General features: G+C 37.3%; 1 protein-coding gene across 1 annotated transcript in view; it reads right to left on the bottom strand.

The window, feature by feature from the left end:
• ASXL3 (ASXL transcriptional regulator 3) overlaps positions 1-19434 on the bottom strand; it is a 178098-nt gene that overhangs the window by 135164 nt on the left and 23500 nt on the right. Inside the window, exon 2 of the mRNA XM_007455171.1 lies at positions 10597-10679. Coding sequence (XP_007455233.1) covers positions 10597-10679 — 83 coding nt within the window. The remainder of the gene's footprint in view (positions 1-10596; positions 10680-19434) is intronic.

Raw genomic sequence — 19434 nt, 5'->3', positions numbered from 1 at the left:
GAAAGAGTGGTATTCTTCTATCTCCCAGCAGAAATACAATGGATGGATGAGATGAGGAAGGATGGATAAGTGGTCATGATACAGATTACCAATAACAGTAAAGTTTATCTGGTTATTCTCCGCTTAAGAAAATGTCCTAAAGAATGCAGTAATGCTGGTTCGGACGCTGCTTATCTGTTAATCTGTACCTTTTTTCCTTTCCCTAGATGCACATCTTAAAAACAGGACAATGTTAATAACTTAGCCTCCTCTACCCCCCACCTAAGCATCGTTTAATCAGTCTCATCTATTTTCATTCAGTTATTTCATAAAGGTAGTAACTGCCACTCTCTAAAACTGCCTTTTGTTGGCAATTAATGCTTTGACTGGTCACAGTTAGCCAGTTCCCCAGAAACAATCTATAAGTCCAATATCAACAACAAAACAGTGAGAGTCCTACAGAGTTCTTGGTTCTTCCATTACCTAAAGTATATTTCCCACCCTTACAGCATCACCTTCTAAATAAAACAGTAAGAAGTTACCATTCAAATATATCTTGCTGCTATCCATAAGCCCAAATCTTCACTAAAGATCATCTTTCTCATGTTGGACAAGCAGAACAGTGAAAGTTCGGGAAAGGCTTTGTACCTTCCAAATCTGGGTTATAGAAATGGAATTTTTAAAAATATTTCAACCCTATTTACAAATAGGCTATAAATTGAGAGTCTCAACACACCTATCTACAGGCTAGACTTTCATCTCAGTGAGTAATATATATATAGACAATCAACAGTTAGCCAGAAGAGCTGATAAGGGGGTGGGGGAGTATTTACTCGATAGAATCATATAACCAAGACTTTTAAAATCAAAATAGTATTAGGTTCAGGCTACAAATATTTCAAAAGGTTAAATGCAATTGATTCTGAATCAGACATCAAATCCCAGATATGTCACTTGCTAGCTGAATGAACTATCCCAAGTTACTGAATCTCATCTGCCTCAGTTTCCCTATCTGTAAAATGGTAAATACGATATCACTTTTTTAAAAAGATAATTCATGTAAAGTCCTTAGTATTGGGTCTAGTGTAAGTAAATGATAAAAAAAAATAGGTATTCTTTTAATCTTCAAGCCCCCACTCATTAATCTGCTTGACATACTGCATAAAGCATGGTATCTCAGCACCAGGCGAAATATATGACTGAATACAAAGATCTGTGTCCCTGATCTTAATAAGCTTGTATTTGTGATGCAAAGACAACACTTCCTGTTATGTTAGAATATCGTATATTCTATTAAGAATTCAAGAGAGAATTTAGAAAGTCCTAAGTTTAATTTTTTTAATAAAAATAAAAAAGCCATTGTGTACTAGGCTGAAGACATACTCCACAGAGGAGAGGTTAAAAGACGTAAATGAATGACTCAGAGAAGGGTCTGGAACTACGCTGTTAAACCTTCAAAAGGAGGAACTTCACTTTACTCATCTATTAATCCAGCAGCTTCCACAGACTCAAGAACATAGCATGTACTTAATAAATGTTAATGGAATGAAGACATGCCTTAAAGCTTCCACAAAACCCCCAGGACTTTACACAGTGAGCAAAAAGGAGGCACTTAATCGGTATTTAATTGATTAACTTCTACATGTCCACACTTGTTTTCCTTTCTCTGATGTTCTCTCATTTGACTAGTAAGCACCTGGGAAAAGCTCTACCCACTCACCTGAGAACCCTGAACCTGGCCAGAAGATGGTTACCAACAAACTGAAGAGAGAGCAGAGCCCAAACACAAGCCTTGCGCGGCACCTAAAACAGGACTTAACTTTAAAAAAAAATGTTGATAAAAATCATCTGAATTTCAGACAGAATTATCTATTTGATTCTGCATAAGGCGTCTCAGGAGGTGTAGGATAAATAGTCCTTCATTGTCCTGAAAGAGCTAGGACTTATTCTTTAGGAATTATGCACTTGTAGCTTTTAGAAAACCTGGCTTAACAAAATGTCATAATTTTTATTCCTCTGAGAACAAATCAACTATAAAAAGAAGTCCCCATGTCAGCATATCAACAGTTTTGCATTTGAATTATGTTGTCAAGTTCAAAACAATGAAGTGAAACTTAAAATCATTTAGGCATGTGGCAATTAAGAGCACAAGCAATGAAATGAGGAGATAAGGAGAAAAACACCACCTAGAAAAAAAAAATAATACCACCCCGGTTAAATGCCTATTTCTCCCCAAAGATCTTAACCTGCATAGGATACTTAGAAAGACTCACATACAATGTAATATTATATCCATTTCTGCTCCTATTCCTGCACTGAAATATTTATAGAGTGCTCAGTATTTCTGGAGTAAATTATACCTAGATCTCAATAAAGCTGAAATCACCTAAATTACCGTTTTTGTTCAATTATTTGGAAGGATGGAGAAAGGAAGCTTGACAGAATAAAAGGTTGTATTAAGAAATGGCCATTTCCCAGCTATAATTGCATACCTTAGTGAATATTGATGCCTTGAGGGTTATACGCAGTCACCACAGCTATTTTTACCAAAGCCTTCAAATAAAATCCAAATCAATTTATGTTATGTGACCCTACACATTATATTTGGACACGAAACATAAGCCAAGTATTCTATCAGTTTATATGTTAGGAATAACATATGAAAACATGTATGAGGAGTATGTAAAAACAGAAGCACAGTACACTGTTAAGCATTTTGTTATGAATACCTTCTAAGTTGAATCAGATACTCAAAATTCTAGAAAATTTCTATGGTATGCCACGAGCTCTGGAAACATAAAGTTCCAAATTCTTTTTTTTAAAAAATAAAGCTCCAAATTCTGAATCACTGTTGTAGACTGAATTTTTGTGTCTCCCCCACCCCAAGTCTTATGTTGAAGCCCTAGTGTGGCTATATTAGGAGATGGGATCTCTAAGGAAGGTATTAAGGTTGAAAGAGGTCCTAAGGATGGAGGCTTGATCTGATAGGTGCAGTATCCTTATAAAAAGAGACACTGAAGAGCTTTCTCTCTCTCTCTCTACACATAAACACCCAGGAAAGCCCATGCGAGGACACAGTGAGAAGGTGGCTGTCTGCAAGCCAGGAAGAGAGGCCACAGCAGAAACCTATCCTGCCGGACACTGATCTAGGATTTCTAGCCTCCAGAACTAGAGAGAAACGTGAGAACATACACTTCTGGTGTTTAAGCCGCCCAGTGTATGATGGTTTGTTATGGCAGCCTGAGCAGACTAACCAATCGCTGTTATTATAACTTCAAGCTGGGAACCAGGAATAGTCCTGTTGCAAATTTCGTACATTAGTTTGAGGCATTCTACCTGAAAAGCGCTCCCTCCCCATTCGGCCGTCCTTTTACGGAACAAAGTGAAAACTGCCAGTAGAGCGCGCAACACACACACACACACACACAAACACACACACACACACACACACACACACACACACAAACAGTTCATGAATGTCTCGTGGGCTCTAATTCTACTCTCCAAATTATGAAAAGATTATGGGGGAGATTTCACAGCAAAAGGCAAGTACAGTTGACCCCTGAGCAACATGGGAGTTAATTTGCATATAATTTATTGTCAGCCTTTCATATTTGTGGTTCCTCCATGTCTGCAGATTCATCCAACCACAGACTGTGTAGTACTGTAGGATTTACTATTGAAAAATATTCGTGTATAAGTGGACCTACAAATTTCAAAATCCCAAGTTGTCTAAGGGTCAGCTGTAGTCAACTGTGGCCCCAACATCAGATGCTTGATTAGAAAGGCTTTCAAGTTGCCCAAGTCCAGGTTGATTAGGGCTGTGCTGAGGGGCTGAAATCTGACCTTGAAGGGTAATATTTCACACAATTATTTTCTAACTCAGAGAATGCTTTCACAGTAATATATCACCTTATCATCCCCTGAAGAATTACCTCAATCACTATGTCACTATAAAAAAAAGTAACTTTAAGTTTAAAAAAAGTTTAATTATGACACATCAGTTGCTTTTTAAACAATCAGTGATATCCATGTACAAATTATGAATACTTATTTAATCAGTTTTATACCATTTAATTTAAAACTAATTAATTATGCACAAAGCATATAATACTAACAAACAACATTTTAAGTGACATATTTTGGGAAGAACCAAATGTATATAAAAATGACCAGATTAGAAATTCCAAATCTCATCTAAATGTAAGCTATAATGTATGCATTCACCATGCACATCATAAACCCTACATAATCAGAATATCATGCATTTATTCAGATACCATGTGACTAGGAAAAAAGTACATGCTTGATTTCCTCTAATTATATCCAAACATACAACTGACAATAGCTTTTGATTCATAGCTTAGTAGGCACGATATATTCTCTGGGATATTTTGGACTATCAGTTAAAAAATGCTACTATAAATGGGGTAGTGTTTGTTTGAGAAAAAAATAGATTTAAAAAACGGGAGACCAGGCTTAAAGAGACCAGATAAGAAGATACTGCATTAATCTATTTGGAAAATTTTAAGTGCAAAGAATAAACGGCAAAGAGTAGGGATTCAGAGAAAGAAAGATGTAGTTAATAGGACACAGAACTGACACTACACAAGAGCCACCTGGCCATGGGGGCGGGGGATGGGAGAAGAGAGTCAGGAATGACCCTGATTGAGATTTCTAATCTGAGTAATGACAAGTAAAAGTTTATGTCAACCAAGAGATAAATTATTCTAAAGGCTTGCTTACACACACTCATGTATACACACCTAATATATACACATAAATACATGCAGATTCCCCTATGATTCTGGTTAATAACACCATTGTTTCCTTCATCCCTCTCTAAGGATGAATCCCTCACACCATTTACACAATGAGAAAATTAGACGTTAGCAAATGGCAAGGATGACACCATGAGTTAACACTGTAATTCTAAAATGCCCCAACACAAACAAACGAGACCACAGTTTCAGTATGAAAGAAGCAATGCGAACATGGAGTCTGGAGATAAGAATTGATTTTGCAGTTGAAATTATTTGTGTTTCTTTCTTATCTTTAGACAAAACATTTCAGCAGCGAGAAAGAATCATCTCCTAAAGTGCTAATTAGAAACGTAAATCTCACCAGGAGAAATGCCAAGAAATTTTATTGTTTGTCACTATACATGGTAATGGAATTTTCTGACATTTTATCCCCCTAGAAAAATCTTTAATAAACCACAGTACAAAGTGGAGATCCTAATTTCAGCATATCATGACAGAGACTGCAAAACAGAAATCATGAAAGACCTCAAGACAAGTAGCTTAAAACACATTTATTCTAAGAATTACCGGGGGAATAAAAAGTTCTCATTGATACCGGCATAATTACAAAATCTTGGGTTGTCAAGTGCATGCTCCACATTGCAAAATCAAAAATATGTCAATGAATAATACCAAGCACGAGAGAGATTGTTTATAAGCCTTTTCAAATGTCCCTACTGTGATATGTAATTATAGGTTGCTGCTCTATAAATGGTCAATGAAATCTAACATATATTATTTTTAAAGTAAGGCATCTATATATAGTACTGTAAAAGTGTACCTTATAAATACTGCCCTGCCCCCAACCCAACAGAGGGTTTTTTAATTGCTCTGTGATATTTTGGCCTTTATTTCGTGACTGCCTCACCTCCATTAGAAAGCAATTTACCTATTATCAAGTAATATGACAACTATATCACAGTTCTTGCTACATTAATAACAGGTATCCTGTGATAATAATGCCCGGCACATAAGAAATTATCCCCACTGATAAATGGCTGCTCTGCTCTTGCTAGGTAAGTGCTACAGACATCACTCCTTGACCTTGCTGCCCCGGGTGTGTCACTAAAACAGAGCGCATATTTCTTTGAAAGCATCACTTTAAAAATTACATGAGCAGAGAAAAACATATCCTCAGGCATCGAAACTCCCTCAGTCCTCTTTGTAAAGGAATTATAACTTCTGAATAAGCAAACCAAAAACAGAAAGGCAGAATTAGGACAACCCCCAGAGTCCTTCTCTTTTTCTATGGACATATGTTTAATTACTGCAGACAAGGCTATAGTCTACAGTAGCACCCTCTCTCCCTGAGGAAGTAGGAATGTTTAGCCAAGCAGTCCAAACAGGCATATCAAATATCCATCCATAAAAGCCGCAGTCTGGAATATGCACATTTCTATCCTCTCTATGCAAGCAACACGGTTCTTTGATTGATTATAAGATTCTGATCATCTGAAAAGCCTTCCAAATAGCAGTGTCTTATCAGTCGTTGACAACTCATAAACACAAAAGTAACAGAAGCCTGGAAATACTGAGAATCAGTAAAGCAAGTACAATATAGATGGACCAGAATAAAATTATATTGACAAAAATCTTCTATCTTATACAGAAGGGAACTTACCAAATATATTTTTATTAAAAAAATTTCTAGGAAATCATGCCATGCTCATATTATTAATTTTTTCCCAACAAAAACCATATGTCCTTCTGACAATTTATTTTATCTATGTACCTTTTTGTAAACCACACAGAGAGTACTTATTTCAGTCTGGCTTTTCCAAATAGAGTTTAATCATATACTACACATTTCATCAATAACTTGAAGAAGATACACAGAACATGATATAAAAAGCTGTCCTCGTTTTGCCCTGTCTACATGAGAACTATGCAATTTAAAGTGTCACTGGAAAAGAGGGAAAAGGTACCATAAAATGTCAAGAATTTTATCTCAGTCAAATAAATTAACAATATCACATATACTGAACACATTCAAATACTCATATCAGCTTTGCCAAAATTATTGGTTTATTTTTTTATTGTAAGTTACAAGTTTAAACCAGAGGCACCTACAGTGTATGAGAACAGGCAACAGCACAATAACCTTCCTCAAGTTCACAGCTAATCTGCCAGAGGCTGCTGGCATGCATCTATTTAATGGAATTCCCACAAAGCTGGTAGATTCCTTTTGATTAAAACAAACAATTAAAAATAGGATGAAAAATACAACTTGTAATGTTAAAAAGAAGCTTCTAACTCTAAATGCAAGACAAAATCATCACTAAGGACCAGCAAGTTAACATCTTGAGGAAGATTATTTACTCAACAAATATTTACTGAGTATCTTCTGAGGAGCTTCTGGTTGGGTACCCTGCCCTTAAGGAGCTCACAGACCAGTGCGAGACAAACAAGGACAAATTTACAGTCCAGTGAGGTCAGTGTTACAGGGGATCTGCCTGTATGACACAGATGAAGGGCCACCAACCTCCCCAACCCAGTATTTGAAACAAATGGTGTTATTTTATTTTTTATTATTATTTTTTTTGTGCAGTATGCGGGCCTCACTGTTGTGGCCTCTCCGGTTGCGGAGCACAGGCTCCGGATGCGCAGGCTCAGCGGCCATGGCTCACGGGCCCAGCCGCTCTGCGGCATGTGGGATCCTCCCGGACCGGGGCACGAACCCGTGTCCCCTGCATCGGCAGGCGGACTCTCAACCACTGCGCCACCAGGGAAGCCCCAAATGGTGGTATTTTAAAACAAATGGCATTGGAATGATGATGGATAAGGGGCCAATCTTCTCTTTTCCAGAAATGCCAGGCGCAGTGGTGGACTGTTTGGGGGCGGGCCACTAACATGACCTCTCATTCACAGAGACCACTGGAAGGTTATGGACACATCAGTAACTTTCACAGTCACTCCCCTACAGTTAATCAGGCATACCTGAAAGCCTGCACATCTTGAAAAACACATCATTAATAAACATCTAGAAATGAAACAGCTATGTTTGACCTTATGATGATGGAATTTCTAAATGTAACTTTACTTAAGAAAAATAGATACAGTTACACTTAATTTACTCAGCTACCATAAATACTTGGAAAACATTTAAGAATTTGGAAGGTAGCAAAAGAGTACATTAAGTAGGCAAAATAAATGTCAGAATCTGCTCCCTAAAGCAATATACACAACAGGTAGGAAAGCTGAAACTCACTCAGAATCTACATACTACTTTTATTTTTTTACTTATTTTTCTATTAGGGTATAGTTGTTTTACAATGTTGTGTTAGTTTCTACTGTACAGCGAAGTGGAATTCCCTGTGCTATACAGCAGGTTCTTATTAGTTATCTATTTTATACATACTAGTGTATATACGTCAATCCCAATCTCCCAATTTGTCCCACCCTCCCACTATTTTCATTTTAGAGATGAGTCTAATAAGCAAACTAGACAACAAGGGGAGAGTAGTCACAGATATACCAGCCATAAGTAACTGTCACAACTGACAGGAGGGAGAATTCAAAGAAACAGAAAGAAATGAGAACATAAAATGCATATTCTGGAGCCCTTTGCACAGAGCTGACTTTACAGAGTAGAACTTAAAACAGAACTATGGTCTCTTTCTCTGCCTGGTCCCTCTCCTATTTAACTTGTGAATTCCTTGCAGGTACTTTCAGTAGTCCTACACGGGTTCATCAGTACTTGTAACAACAAACATTTTTTTTTTTTTCTTTGCAGAAGGACATAATAATGGGGGAGGGGATGAAGAGGGAGGGTTGTATTTAGAGGAACAGGGTATGTTTTCCTTTGCAATGTTCTTACTCTTTAAAAGAAGCTGCTTTATGTTTTGTTTGTTAACATATACTTAAAGCCCTTTAATATACCATTCTGGGAAGACCAGCATCTTGAAAAAAATACGAAAAATGTTGTTACAATGATAAGTGTAATTAAGATGCTGTTCACGGCCATGGTACAGGGGTTTTATATCTCAAAGTACATAATAGCTGATAGTGTCCTAGTCACTCCTCTGGAGAAGAATATCATGATGAACAAACTTCAAGTGTCTGCTTATAGGAGAAGCTTTTTATGCCTGCATTCTCAGGTTCCTCTGGCTCAGAGCCCACATCTGACAGGAGCTGAGATCTCTAGATTTTTACCCCATTTTTTTTCTTTTGGCTGTAACACAAACATTTCCAGTGCTTTCTAAATGGCATAAATATTTTCAGGGTTTCTGACAGGCAGTAAGGGGAAAATTAATTTCCAGGTGTCCCCATTTTGTTCCCTAACTCCTCACACTGACGTCTGGCTCAGAAGCAAGGATCCCCTTGAATAGCGCTTAGGGTCTGTCAGCAACTTCCCTCCGCAGTGTTACCTCCACGTTGTGGAGGAACAATTATTGCAAACAGGGTAGTTACATTAGCTCAGGCTGTTTCTTCAGAACAGGCAGAAAAAGCCTCCAAAACAGAGATGAAAAACTGAGCCTAGGTATCCTCTACCCCACTAAATTGTGATGTTCATGGATCAAACTTGCAAGAGATGCATTTTAAACAGCTAGAAGCTGATGTGATTCGCATGTTACAGTAATGGGAGTTACAGGTAATACCAATTTTTTAGGAAAAGTTGGCCTCGGGAGGACATTGATTTCTCTCAGCAGGTTCTATCTCAAGATCAGATTCAAAAGGTAACTCAGCAGATTTAATTTTCGCCAAGCTGAGACCACTGCCTTCTCAATGGCTTATAGGTAGAAAACTTCATACAATTTAAAAAATTCACTCTATGTAACAAGGATGAGTAGATACACATGCGACAGCCCTATGGTTATTTTACCCAGTAACAAACTTTTTTTCCTCCTTGAGTAATATTTATATGACCCTAAACTGCTGGATAAATCCAAAACTGTAAAATTCATCACTAAATAAAAATAATCATCATAGATAAAATATAGTATATCCATACAATAAAATATTATTTGGCAACAAAAAGAAATGAAATACTGATTCATGCTACCACATGGACGGACCTTGAAAACATGATGCTAAATGAAAGAAGCCAGTCACAAAAGGCTACATAGCATATAACTCCAATTATATGAAATGTCCAGAATAGGCAAAACCACAGACATAAAAAGTACATTACTGGTTGCCAGGGGCTGGAGGGAATAGGGAATTGGGAGTGACTGCTAAGGGGTGTGGGGTTCCATCTCAGGGTGATGAAAATGTTCTAAAATTAGATAGCAGTAATGACTGCACAGCTTTGTGAATATACTGAAAACCAACGAATTGTACATTTTCAAAGGGCAAATTTTACGGTATATGACTGTCTCAGTAAAACTGTTATTTTTTTTAAGGACTCAATAATTGATTAATGATGCTCCAAGTAGAGTAATTCTAAATACGAGGACTAAATTTTCAACCATATTCGTTGGCACTTTGAATTTTGTCAGAGTGAGCTCATCTTATGTCTTGGGATCTATCTATTAAGACTGTAAAAAAGTTGCTCTTTCACTACTCACTTTCAGAAACAAAAGTCTCCTCTTACAAGAAAGAGAAAGATGAGTAACTCCAATTAGAGGCTAATTCACACAACGCTGCACTTTGTTAATGAAGGACCCTCTGTATCAATCTGTCTAACTTATTAAGCAAACAGGCAGTTCCAAGGAAATCTTGGGTCACCCAAATATTTGGCAGTCACAAAAGAATCTGCAGGTAGTTACTTAATTCACAGTCATCTACAACATGAAAATCTAGATACCCCTATTACTTTACCATCAGTAGCAATTATTAATCAATGAAAACAGAAAATGTAAATACGAATACTGACCTTGTTTCTTTTAACCCTTCTTTCTGAATGACTTCCAATATCTGCTTTGCTGTCATTGGTGAGTTGGGGTGTTTTTCTAGTGCCTAAAAAAATAAAAATAAACGTAAGATTCCTAGATTACTGCATAGAAACATACAAGATGAAAATGTGTGTGAATCATGCAATGTTTCCTTAAAATTTTAAAAAGGCTGTTATGCCAAAATTAGGTTCCATCACAGATCAGGTGTCCAAAGTGAGAACATAATTTTTTTTCTGGACATCTATGGCAATTTCTGCAACATAGAGGGGTCATTCTGCAAAAATGTCACAAAAGCATACTCACCAAAAAAAGAAATGTGAAACCTAAAAACACCAAGCTAATAAATGTATATAATTTCCTTTATTAAAAATTGCTGACATTTTATGGTTTAAGTCATGTTTTCAGGCTGTTAAAATGTTTCTTAAATTTCTAAGACCTTGGAAACATGAGCCTGAATACCACCAAGAGCAGAGAACAAAGTGCTGGTCAGAAATAACCTCACTGGATTCATATTTTGATCAGCTTCTCTTGTATTAAAAAAAATAAATAAAAACCCTTTATGGCCAAAATGGAAAAAAGCATACAGAAACCCAAGTATCTCATTACAGTGTGTTTACCAGTTCAGCTCAGTTTCCTTTCTTTTGCCTTTTGCAATTCATTTCAACTAAATCCCTTCCTCTTCCCATTCAGCCCATCTCAGCTTTATGAACTGAGTCCTATTCTCTTTCTCTCCCCTTCTGTCCTACTTATTTTTGAGTGGAAGTGAACTTTTTTAAACAAAGTATGGGGAATATATGGGACAGAGTTAATTATTTCCACAGGCATTAGACCATCAGCCCTGGAAAGCAAGCCCCTTTTATTTACCCAGGGACTTTACATGTAGTGAAATCCGTAAACAACGGTGCCCACACTGCTCACCAACAAGGTCTACAGGACCACCTCTGGGTACAAGAAACAAGTGTACACACATCTTCACAATGACTTCCTCCAAGGGTAGATGACACCTACTTAAATTTTCTGTACAGGAGCTTCTGCACAAGTCAAGGCCCCCATGCAACTTAATAATTCTAGAGTCCAAATTTATGATTATTATGAATATCAGACCAGAATTCTTATAATTATTAAGAATTAACAGGGTCACTCTAAAAACTAAAAATTAAAAAGGCTTCCAAATATGTTCAAAAGAGCTCTGTGATCTCTTCTACGATCAATGGATAAATTTCAGCTAGGTCACTAGCAAAGGTTCTGCTCCTCAAGGCTCTCCAGTGAGTTACATACACAGCCTGCCCCACCTCACCATTAGGGCCACTTTCCTGTTCTCCCCTTTCTAGTTCCCAGGAAATTTCCCCATTTTTTCCTAGTCTGGATCAGTCTCTTAGTTGCAGTTGGTAATTCTTTAAAGAATAGCGAAATATGAGCTACACTGGAAAGAGAGTGTAGCAACAAGTAAGTCAATAGGAAAGAAGGAAAACTGTCCTCACAGAGGGTGCTTTAGAGAGCTGAACTGTCAAGGGGGGAAGACACATAGGCATAGCTGTATAGGAAGAGGACTAAAGTGTAAAAACATTGGTTAAAAAAAAGGCAAGAAGGAAACTGCATAATAGAGCTGAAAAGAGGAAAAGATTAGGTCGCAAAGAAAAGGCAGGAAAGATACAGACATGAAAATGAAACAGCCGACAGAATTTTTAAAATAAGAAGAACTGTAAGTAGAACAGTGCATACTTATGAATTACTGAAAGGAGATGCTGTGGTCACATGGACTATATACAGGGTGGGTATCACCCCAAATGATAGGCAATGCTGGGGACACTAATGGTCTCTCATAGAAGATATGGCCAGAAGGTCAACAGACACAGACATACACAAGTAAGCAAGCAAGGAAGAGGGCAACTGGAGGGGAGAGACACGGGATGGCAGAAAGAGGGGGGACAGAGAAGAAGGGAGAGAAAGGAGGAAAATTGAGCTGAACTGGGAATGTCCAAAAGGCAAACTGATTAAATCTAGAAAGGGCCGAAGAGGAAACTCCAGTGTACTGGGTAACGTTTCAGTGGAAAGTTGGGCACACTCGAAAGTGGGGTTACTCACTGTGGAGGATTCCCTGTTTCTCTTCCTGAGTACAGGCCCCTCAGCACACCTGGGCAGCTCCTCCCAGCAATTGAGAGAATTTGGATAGCCCTGTCCCCTTCTCTATGACATCACATCCTACTCTACAAAGGAAGTAAAAGTGCCAAGAATTACATCGTGAAGTGGATGAGAGGCAGGAAGGAAATGATGAAGCCACACAAACACCAGAAGCCACCCTCAGTTCCTGCAAGGCAGAGAAAGGGGACAGAGAAGGAGAGGGTCCTGGATGTGAACAAGCTTCACTGAACTAGCTGTGGGAACATTTAGAGAACAAAAGATAGAGAGATTACTTCCACGGAACAAAACATGGAGAGCATCAAAATAATATGACACATGGCAGACACGTGAATCAGACTCGCGGGCAGCCATACTCCAACAGGACAGTGGGAAGAAGCCACAGTCAGAGTGAAACTACAGCCCCAAATGTTAAACTGAGGATCTGCCCACGCCCCAACGATTGATGTCTTGGCTATGAGGTGCTAACGGTTTCATACGTCCTGCAAAATCATACTCCCTGGATTATTTTTCTTGACATTTTCAAATACAGCTAGTATTTGAATATGTCTTCCTGGTTATGTAACACTTATTTTGAATTTAACATGTTCTTCCAAATGTTTTCCACCTTGTACCTACCTCTTTAGAAACAGGGGTCAAGGATGCAATAGAGCAGGGAAGGGAGTAGGATTATCCACAATTTTTAAGGTCATGTATCATAATAAGATTTTTCTAGAAAGAGGGCCAATTAATATTTCGGATAATCAAAACAGGTTCAAACTGACTTGGTCAATAATGATACAATTGTAACAAAATAGGAAATCCAATTTCAAAGTCTGCCATGGATAATAATTATTAATAAAATCATCTTGTTTTCTGGTTGTAAAAACTGGAAAAGTGCAAACTCATACCTATATTATAGAAAACAAAATGCACTCATAAGCTTACAACCAAGAATATTAACCCCTGCTAATATTTGTGTTTTCCTTCTAGTTTTCTTCTATTCATACATACTTTAAAAATATAATTATAATTATATAAAGTACATGTATGCATAGTTAGCTGTCTTACCTTTCTTCATGTAATTTAAATTCTTCAAAATGGGCATCATAATTAACACTTAACTGAAGATAGGCATTTACATTGTTTTAAAACTTAATTAATAAAAATAAATTTCCAAAGAATATATTGAATGTAAAGTTCTTAGAATATTATTGGGTCAAAAGGATGTGAGCTCTGTCATGTCTCTTGATATACTGGCAACTGTTTCCAGAAATATTTTAACAATTTATACTCTCACCAAGCAGAACTGAATCTGTCTCTCTCTCCACAAATTTGCCAGTATTAAATCTTATCTTTTTAGCAATATTTGCAAACCTAGTAGGACAAAGAAGTTGCAATTTATTGTTACTCTAATTATAGTTTTGTAAATACTAAGGAGAACAAAAACTTTATTTCAAATGAATATCATATGGGATATGACATGGGATATTTCTGTCTTTCTCATTAATGTGTAAAAAGCTATTTATATAGTAAGACATATTCACTGTTGTGCAGTTAATAACAGATTTTTATTCCTTTTGTTGGTTATTTTTTGGATATTTAGGGAGATGATACATAAAGTTCTCTTATTTTCACATGAACTACTCCATCAGACTTTTCTATTGTGACTTCACCTGCTCTCATATTTAGAAGTTCCTTTTATCCAAAGAGCGTGTAAATATCTGCAAATGTTTCTTGTGGGTATTTTATGCTTTCATTTTTTAATTCATCTGGAATGTATCTTTTTGTACCCAGGTGAAGAACTAACTTAAGCTCTCACCTTCTATTAATGTTAAGTCAAGATTCCCCAACATAATTTGTTTCATAAGCCGGTCATGGTTAGTGAGGCATCCTCTGGCACACATTAATATTAGGGCAATGAAAACTCTTTTGGATGTGAAACCAATATATAAATGTGGGAACCCAGTATATAAAATGCATAAAAGCAGAGCTGCTGCTGAGGTAGAGATGAGAGGGCTCAGAGCCCCCAGAACTTAACTTCCTCTAATGGCTGAAGGCACTTCTGGGAATTTTCAGGGCCTCTGAAATAAACTGCAAACCACTATCCTTGGGGCTCATCCAGGGGTCCCGCTATGCTCCCCTGATTTTCAATCAATTCCTGTGCCAGCACCACCCTGTTTAAATTGCTGTAATATTACAATACACTTCACTATCTGGATAGGACACAGCTCTCATTACTCCTTAAATTTTTCATTGTTCACTTCTTTAAATTTCCAGATGAAATTTAGATAGGAATTAAATGAGACATCTAATTAAATTTTTAGGAAATGTACACACATTGTTCCATGTGTTAAAGTTTTATTTTATAAACTGTAATAAGCTTTTTATTAAGTGTTTTATATTTTGGGTTGCAACTATGCATACACTTTGTTTTATAAATTATCCTCACAGTTTATCGCTAATACATACAAAAGCCATTGAACTGTGATAATTATTATCTATATGAACAGCTAATTGAATTCATAATAGTTCTAATAGAAGTACAGAATCATATTTTCCACAAATACCGTGAATTGTTTCTCCTTTCTAATAGCTCTATGTTTTCTTTCTCCTACATTATTTACTTTGGCTAAAAAAGTGATCTTTTTTAGTCCCTTTCAAAAATTTTTTTGCTGAAAATGGAAACGCTTTATAGTTAATTTCCTCAAAAACGGGCTCTTAAAACTGCTGTTTCCCTAAGAAAATCTGTAGCTAGAATTATTAGAGCTTGCACTGCCAAGAAAAGGCTGTAATCAGAAACCATTGGCCAGATATCACTGTCTCCTCAATACAAATCAGAGTCTGTCACAGTGTTCAATCTTTACATAAAATGCCCTTTCTTTCTTTGTGAAACAAATTGTTCTGCCGTGTTAGAGCTATACTTGTGATTCCACTTGACTCTGTCTCCGAGTTGTGTCTTGTATCTCTCATGCTTCCTTCTCATGCACTAAAGTCCTCACAATTCTCCACTATCTTCTTTCTTCCGCATTTTTACTCCCAACAGGTTGCAAATTCAGCACTGCTCTCCCAAAAGTGGAATTTCCATGGCTAAGGACACAAAGCACACACACCCAATCAGTGGCCTCCCTAGCAATGGATTTGCTTGTACTTTTCAGAGGATATGAACAGATGTGCAGAACTGGCAAACACACCACTGGATGCCATCTTCTTTACTAATGTGACTAGCTATATCAGAGCCTATCTCAAAGACATTTAGATTCATACAACTTTGAGGCAAGACAGACTCTTGTCCCAGAAACCTCTTCTCCCAGACTTCTACATGCCCCAGTAGGAGGAGAAAAAGAAACCTGCAGACAAGGATAGCAATATAGTTAAGAGAAGGAAAGAGGTATTTGCTAAATCACTGAGGACACAGGCCATGCTAAGAATGTATTTTTCTGTTTTAGGTTCATCCTTTCTCTGGTCCAGGAATACTATGTATCAAACATTTTAAAGCTTACTCAAGCTGACTCAGAAAAGTCATTTCCAGTATCCCTAAGATAAACACATTAGACCAGTGTTCATCTAATGGTTGAAGTCTTGGTCCTTCAGGCCCTGAAGAAAATTTTCTGAGCTTACTTACTTGACTGCAAAATAAAAATATTTCTACAACTTAAAATCACATCAGTGATACATGTTTAGATCTTTCTCTAACATTAAATTGTCTTCCCTTAATCCATATTGGCAGTTCATTAAAATGTTTAGCTATTTAAGGTCTCATGTATTAGGTAAACGATTTGGAGGTTATAACAATAAACCATTATATACCTCTTTACAATTACAGAGTGTTTACACACAACATATATTATTTCATTTGCTTACATACAACATATATATATATATATATACACATATGTATGTATATATATATTTTTTTGACCCTGACAACAACTCAGTGAGATGCATATAAGAGGCAGGATTAACTTCCTCTGAGATGCACTAAGTTGAAGTAATTGGTCCAAGGTCATAAAGCTACCAAGTGGAAGGACAGGACTTGTACACATTATGATATTGATGACGACAATGTTTAAATACAATAAAAGCAGTTAATACGTATTAGACAACTCTTCCGTGCTAAGTCTCCAGAGGTTTTACTTGTATTACAATAGACTCCTGGATTCACATATTTAACATTCCCTATTTCCACTGTTCTTGAGATACCTCAAAGGTCCATGCCATTTTGATGAGACATGAATTTGAATGGCTGGTAGTATTCAGATGAGAAAATTAACCACATAGAAAGTGACAGCACCTTGCCCACCACCTAATATCTGTATCTCAATTAGGCTGCTGTCTGCTCCTAACATATGTGGTTACTAGTTAAGGGTTTAAGGGTGATGTTTACAATTTTTCTATTCTACTTGCATGCATTTTATGGGGAAATTATATGCTATAGTAATATATGTGAATGTGTGACTTAAAAGATGCAGAATTTTTGTTATAATAGCCTTGAGAATCAGGCCTATTTCACCCAGAAAAAGGAGATGTCCAAGAAGACAGAGTGCCTCTGAGACCTGCCACCTAGGAAGTGATGGGTCTAGCCAACACTGAAGTCTGCCTTTTACTAAGTTAAATTACTTATTGTCTTGAGCACAAGGCTTTTACAGAAACTGGGGGCCTACAGTCAAGATATTATATGCAATATCGACCTCATAATCCCCATTTCAGCAATCTCACACTTAAGAACAATCAGATATTTCCTTGAACTGGTTTAAACTGTACTTTCCCGTGGTAGCACCTGTTGTTAATTAACATTCTCTGTTTAAGGATATTCTTCCAGTTAACACTGCAAGCCTCATGAGATCGAAGTCCTTGGTCCTCATTCATGTCTGTAGCATCAGATTATAGCACCACTAAGTAGGCTTCGATGAAGACCACGTTACTTTGGAGTTGCCATATATTAGGAATTTTTACAGAACAGTAAAGAAGGTTATGAGCTTTGGAGTCAGATGAAGCAGGAACACCTACTCACTAGCTGTCTGATCTTAGATATTTAACATTCCTGAACTCAGTTTCTTCATTTCCTCATTTATAAAAACGTTGTGAGGACTAAATGAGATCGTAAGTGTAAAAGCACTGATTATTTCCGTGCGCCAAATGATTGCCTACAGCAACATGTGTTAGTAAACACTGGCTAATACCATTGGCTGGGGGGAAAAAGCCCCCTTTGAGCACGGCCTAGAAACAGGGATCTTTTCAACACAAAGAAGAGAGCTATAAAAAAAATATGATGGGCATTACCTGGGGTGTCTCAGATTTCCTGCGTAAACTGCACTAGGGTTTCTACAAATCAGGTTAGACACATATTGCTACCCCTTGTCACCTGATCACGGCCAAACTTATTCCCTCTGGATTCAGACGTAAACCTGCACCATGTGGTGCTTGGTTTCATCACCCCACAGTCTTCCTCCCTGTGTTTAACAAGAGGGATTATACACCACGGCACTCTTTTGGACACTGCGCTGTTACCTAGGAAGACAAGCACCCTGCGGGGACAAATTATCCTGTTATACATGTGTTACAAATCAAGTAAAAATAGAGAATAGCAGCAGCAACAACTTACTTCCAACAATATATATGTACAGACAAACTTTCCTGCAACTATGACATACAGTATCATAGAATATTCATCTAGAAGGAAATTCTGTCTTACAGTTAAATTATTTTGGTTGCCCAGCTTCATAAAACCCGAGCAGAGCTGAGAGTAGAGAGGTGGCTTACTGAGGCCTGGAACAGTTCAGAGAGTGATAACTACCTGAATTTGAAGATAAAATTCTATGCGACTGAGAGTTGACTTCTAATTTCCTATGGGATTTTGGCAACCTTGTTCTACCTCAGTAAGTTTCTAAGCTTTACAAACAGTTTATACTCCTTTTACACACAGAAAGAAAATGAAAGTGAAAGACACCTAGAATTTCTACAATGTTCTAAAAAAGGTAAAAGAACAATATTAATAATTATTTAAATGATGATACATACAAAACCTGTTTTAAAAAGTCAGACATCCCTTTAATGAAGAAATACTTATACCACAAAAATATGCAAATAGTCTATTCAGAACCTACTGATTATTAAAAACGTTTCTTCTGTGTATCAAGTAAAAATTCTGCTTCCCTATTACTTCTACTATGTAGTCCTAGTTTTGGCCTTTGAATGTGACATATATTTAATATTCAATTACAAGCACTTTGCTATCATAAAAGCTTAAAGTAAGGTAATTGTGTTACACGAATTTCTAAAATGGGATCCAATAATTTATTCACAGGCTATATTGCCACCTATTTGAAAACACTATTAGGGGCCCAGCCTCCGTTTATCCCCAGGCTAATGGATCCTTGGTTTCTTCCATCAGTCCTCATATAAAATAGCTTGCAGACTACTTTCCAAATCACCCTTCTTTGAATATTCTTGAGTTTGCCAATGTCACCTGTAAATCATATCTTTAAGAATTATACTCATTGGGCTTCCCTGGTGGCGCAGTGGTTGCGAGTCCGCCTGTCAATGCAGAGGACGCGGGTTCGTGCCCCGGTCCGGGAAGATCCCACATACCACGGAGCAGCAGGGCCCGTGAGCCATGGCCGCTGAGACTGCCCGTCCAGAGCCTGTGCTCCACAACGGGAGAGGCCACAACAGTGAGAGGCCCGCGTACCGCAAAAAAA

This window comes from Lipotes vexillifer, unplaced genomic scaffold, assembly GCF_000442215.2.
Source record: "Lipotes vexillifer unplaced genomic scaffold, Lipotes_vexillifer_v1.1 scaffold90, whole genome shotgun sequence".
NCBI lineage: Eukaryota > Metazoa > Chordata > Mammalia > Artiodactyla > Lipotidae > Lipotes > Lipotes vexillifer.
Note: the sequence above shows the minus strand (reverse complement) of the source record. Positions and strands in the feature narration are given on the sequence as shown.